At 40.6% G+C, this 5,525-nt stretch overlaps 1 protein-coding gene across 1 annotated transcript; it reads right to left on the reverse strand.

Annotated features, from left to right (window-relative positions):
* Positions 1 to 155: 155 nt before the first annotated feature.
* LOC108800426 (small nuclear ribonucleoprotein F-like) lies at positions 156 to 525 on the reverse strand. The gene has a single exon (XM_018572408.1). It carries the CDS (start codon positions 427 to 429, stop codon positions 169 to 171), a length of 261 nt encoding a protein of 86 aa, XP_018427910.1. The 5' UTR covers positions 430 to 525; the 3' UTR covers positions 156 to 168.
* Positions 526 to 5,525: the final 5,000 nt, after the last annotated feature.

A 5,525-nucleotide genomic window follows, 5' to 3' on the forward strand; every position in this document is an offset into this window, starting at 1 on the left:
CAGGGTTAGTTTACATTTTTTTATTGTTTCTTTATTTATTTATAAAAAAAATTTAAAGTGAAAAAAAATCAGTTTATTTTTTTCTTAATAAAACATACAAAAAAAGTCCAACAACAAACTCAAGAGATGCTTCAAAATTAATTTACAAAAATAAATTTGGAATTTGCTTTACTCTCTCATCTCGCCATCTTCTTCCTCCTCTTCTACTCCACGTATATACAATACATTATTACACCTTATTAGAACTTCTCCAAGATGTCCAGACAATGCTCCATCAATATATTCTTCTGTATTGGCGAGCTGCATGTTCATGTAGCCATCCACATAGACCAGGTATCCCTTGTATTCCATACCCCACTTCAGTTTCACCATTACTGGCTTACCAGTAAGGCCATTAAGGAATAGTTTTGGGTTTAATGGCAAACTCATTATGCCGGTGAAGCTGCCGCTGATCTACAGACCAGTGAAGCGTAGAAAAAATTCCCCGCGGAATGCTCCGAGAACACACCGCCAGAGAGAGCAGGAAATGGCAAGTTTCTTTATTTATTTTGTTACTTTTTTATCCCTTTTTTTTTTTACTTTGTTACATTTTTAGTTATCTTATTTTTTACTTTTTTTTAATAATTGTTTTTATCTTATTGTTTATTTTTTATAATTATTTTCTTATGCTTTACTAATTTGTTTCTTATTATTTTTTACTTTTTAATCACCTTTTTATTTAATTATTTTTTTATTTTTATTTCTTTAATAATTTTTTTATACATTTTTTTTCACTTAACTTTATTGCTATCACAAAGGAGATAACAATCCCCTGTGTGATAGCAATTGGAGGTGACATGTTCTCTTTTTTGACCCTGTCACCTCCAATACAGGAATTCTAGCACAGCACTGTGCTGGCAGTCCTGTGACAGCTGAGAGGGAAGACTGCTCTCCCCTCTCACTGTATACACGGAGCCGCAGGGTTACTTTTAACCCTGCCGCTCTGCTCCCTGCATCGGCGGCAGGGACTCGGGACAGGAAAGAGACTCGGCGGCAGGGGGAGGACGGAGGACGGAGCCAGCGAGGAGAGAGGTAGGTGTGGGGGGAGGGGAGGACAGGCAGGCTGCAAACTTATTACAAGTGATCTCGGCGACATCGGCGACATTCACACCGCTGCCGCCCTCTGCGCCCTGCTGCCCCGAGGCCGGGCCTTGGTGGCCTTGTGGGAAACCGGGCCTGGTTATATACCAGTTAAAGAGCTGGCGAAAAGGAGTCTACAGCTTAGAAACATCTACTGTTTGTTTAAATAATAGGACTGACAGGGTGACAAGATGTTGCTCTTCTCATAAAGAAGCTCAGATTTTCACTGAGATTGTTGTGAACTTTGAAGACAAACTTCTCCAGGATGCCTATAACTAGAGAGGTAAATAGGGGTTTGTTTTAAAATGATTTTACTGCTTGTTCAGAATATGCTTTAGTTTGCATAGTCTGGGCACAAGTTCACTTTAACATATGGTGAAAGAGCTTTAAACAAGCCACCTCTGACCTCTCCTGTCTGTAATGTAAGGTAATTAATTCTCAAGGATCCTTTAACTGCCTCCGGGCCGGCCGTAGTAAAAAAACGGCCGGCCAGGAGCTCTCTAGATCTGAGCGGGCGTCGCAATTTAAAAACGGCCAGCGATGCATGCACATAAAAAAGAATTAAAAAAAAAAAAATTTTTAAGTCCCCACCCATACATACACGCACGCATACATGCGTCGGGGGCGCATACGTGCAAAAAAGACGATTGCGCCCATTACGCCGCACATGTTACATATCGCCGCGAACGTCGCAGTGAGAGCAATAAGTCTAGGGCCATCAATCACTGATAACACTAAACTGATGAGCGGTAAAAACGTTTAAAGCTTCGTTTTCTGCGATGTCGCGGGTGTGCGCAATTTTAAAGCTTGACATGTTTGGTGTCTATTTAACCGACGTGACCCGATCTTTTATATTTGACCAAAAAACTGGGTAATAATAAATGTTTCCTAACATAATGTTAAAGAAATACGTATTTTTCCCCAAAATTTTCAGTAATTTTTCCTAATTATAATAAAAAATAAAACCCCCCAGTGGTGATTAAATACCACCAAAATAAAGCTCTATCTGTCCCCAAAAAATGGTGTAAAATTCATTTCAGTACAGCGTTGCATGACGGAATAAACGTCAGTCAAAGTATCGCAGCGCTGAATACTGAAAAATGGCCTGGCCAGGAAGGGGGTCTAAACACCTGGTCTTGAAGTGGTTAAAGATCACTACAACTATTCTAAAGTTGGGGTTCAGTCAGTTTGTAACAGCTTAGAAAAACCTGTTGTGTGTTTATGTTAGAGGCAGACTGCTAAGATTCTGTTGTAATAGAAAGTAAAAAAAGAGTGTGACACCTTTCACTGTCCAGCAGTGTAACCAGAAGTGGGGGATTAAAATTTCCATTGTTTTGAGTGGTATAGGGAAAGACTCCACCAGAGGTTGGGAAACATTTGTTGAAATTAGGATTTTCCATGCTAGAATAGACACCTGGATAGGAGGCGGTAGAGTAAGCGGAAAAGCATGTTCCCATTTACAGGACAATAGATAACAATAAAGGTCTTTACTAGGAACTAGAACGCGTTCAAGTTGGTTTGTCTTTGGGAGAGATAAACCAACTGCTAAGATGTGATAATATAGCAGCTAAATAGTAATCTCTAAACTCAATTTAGCCTATACCTCCTGCATTTATATGTTCAATTAAAACTGAGTGAGAGCATCTAACTCTTCTATGCCGCCAAATAAAATCTTTAAGGCAGGATTGAAGGGAGCGAAAATACCAAGAAGGAATAATAATTGGTAGGGTTCTAAAAAGGTACAAAAGTTGGGATAGTAGTAGCATTTTAAACATGGCCAGTCTAGCTCACCATGACAGGGTATGTTTACCCAGCTCCTGTAAATAACTTTTAATTTTGTCCAAAAAAGGAAGATAGTTGTGGGAAAATAAATTAGATTGGGTGTTAGTAAGGACAATCCCGAAGTAATACATTCCAGAAGAGGACCACTCATAGGAAAATTGAGATTGAAGAGTTTCTCTGGTTTCAGTCCCAAGTGCTAGGTCTAAGATTTGGGATTTAGTGACATTTACTTTGTACTAAGACACATGAGCAAACATTTGAATAACATGGGAAACTTCAGCCAGAGAAGACAGCGGATTCGTAAGCATGAGAAGGACATCATCAGTGAATAGCTTAATCTTATGAGCCTAATGATCTATAGTAAATCCTGAAACATAAGCATTGGATCGTATCACCTCAGCAAAGGGTTCTATGGATAAATTAAATATCAAGGGCAATAAGGGACAGCCGTGACAAGTTCGATTAGAGGGGAGGGGAAAGAATAGAGAGCAGTAATAGCTGAGAAAGTAGGGCCTATAAAGCCAAATTTGACCAAAACCTGACTTGAAGTAGTTCCAGTGAACTTGGTCAAACACACTCTCTGCATCCAAGGTCAGAAGCAGAGAAGGCGTTTTAACCCCAGCATAATGTATTACATTGATTACTCTTCTGGTGGCGTCTGGGGCTTCCCAACCCTTGGTAAAGCCTGTATAGTCTGGGTAAATTAGAGTTGGAATAATGTCGGCAAGCTGACATCATTTTTCAGTAAGGAGATAGCGTGAAAGTTTGGAGGAGAATCCAGCCTTCCGTGGTTTAGAAATAGTTACAATCAAAGCTTTAAGCATCTCTAGGGGAGAATATGGAGAATCAGCAGCATTGTCGAATACCTTCAGCAAGTGAGGACCAAGAATATTGTGAATAGTTTGATAATATTCATTTGAAAATCCATCAGGACCAGGAGATTTGTTGGATGGCATGGACCTAATAGTATGAATAAGTTCAGATATTGTAAATGGAGCATTTAAATGGAAGCTCACTGCAGACCATCGCTCTCTCCCATTATCCTCTCTGAAGCCAGCTTAATAACACACCTCAGCAACTTACAACCAAGTTTTTCACCTCTGCAAACAGATACACTATTTAGCTAGCCAGCATCCCATCTGAAGCTCACTGCAGACCATCGCTCTCTCCAATTATCCTCTCTGAAGCCAGCCTAATAACACACCTCAGCAACTTACAACCAAGGTGATTGGAATATTTTCTTACAATCATCTAGCTCATCATACTGAATACTTACAAACTTTACTCATGCAACCCAACTATCTGTAATGTCATTGTATTATTTGTATGCCCTTTCTAGTTGTTATTTAAGTCTGCGTATGTGTGATGTTTTAAGTGATAGCTAATTTAGATGCCTGCTTCATGTATGTCAAACCTTACATTTTTGTTCCAGTTTATTACCCTCTACCCCCTTATCTGTACTTCGAGTAACCCCCTGTCTTTCTCTTTTCTGTTAAGTTTTTCACCTCTGCAAACAGATACACTATTTAGCTAGCCAGCATCCCATCTGAAGCTCACTGCAAACCATAGCTCCCACTCTCCCTCCCCTCAAACCACCCACCCCATGGCGCAGTTTACCTTTTAAGGTGCCCATACACTGTACGATTATCGTACGATAATCGTACGATAATCGTGGGAAATCCCGCGATCGTACGATAATCGCAAAGTGTATGGAAGGCATGCGACTGTTTCTACTGTACGATCACACGTCTTCCCTTAAACAAGCAGGCTGCTTGTTCGACAACTGCCGAACGGGCTGGTGTGCGCACGCGCACACTGCCTGTTCAGCATTGCAGTCACCGGAAAGCCCGCCCCTCAACGGGTAGGATTGCGATGATCGCAAGTACGATATGCCTGTCCATGATGGGCAGATCGTACGTTTTTTTAATTACTTTACAACCCTCGCAAGACAAAAGTCTTGCGAGGGTTGTAAAGCGTATGGCCAGCTTTATATAGATACAGGTGAAACTCAAAAAATTAGAATATCGTGCAAAAGTTCATTTATTTCACTAATGCAACTTAGCCGTCTACCAGGAGATTTTGGAGCACTTCATGCTTCCGCAGACAAGCTCTATGGGGATGCTGACTTCATTTTCCAGCAGGACTTGGCACCTGCCCACACTGCCAAAAAATTTCTGAGATTGTGGATCTGGGATTTCATGAGCTGTAAGCCATAATCATCACAATTATGACAGATCACGGCTTGAACTATCTTGCTTTGCATGTAATGAGTCTATCTCATATATTAGTTTCACCTTTTAAGTTGCATTAGTGAAATAAATGAACTTTTGCACGATATTCTAATTTTTCGAGTTTCACCTGTATATCAGCACTTGACTTAAGTACAATTCAGGTGGCCAGCAGGTGTTACTCATCGACCACTCTCACAGATCTCAATACTATCCCACTTTAACCTCTTCCCTACCTCTTTCCTTTAATTGTTGAACCCCTTCCATACCTACTACTCCTCATTCACTTTACTGCCCCATAATTCCTCTGCACTGCATGCGCTCCCTACCATTGCTTCTCACAATTGTGGCTTCTCTTCTTAAACTGTATTTCCTTTACCCCCCCCCCCCCACACA

This window comes from Nanorana parkeri, unplaced genomic scaffold (genome assembly GCF_000935625.1).
Source record: "Nanorana parkeri isolate BGI_ZX_2015 unplaced genomic scaffold, ASM93562v1 scaffold2021, whole genome shotgun sequence".
NCBI classification, from domain to species: domain Eukaryota; kingdom Metazoa; phylum Chordata; class Amphibia; order Anura; family Dicroglossidae; genus Nanorana; species Nanorana parkeri.

Excerpts from the sequence above, each read along its gene's own strand:
- LOC108800426 (XM_018572408.1), bottom strand. The coding sequence starts at position 429 with ATGAGTTTGCCATTAAACCCAAAACTATTCCTTAATGGCCTTACTGGT.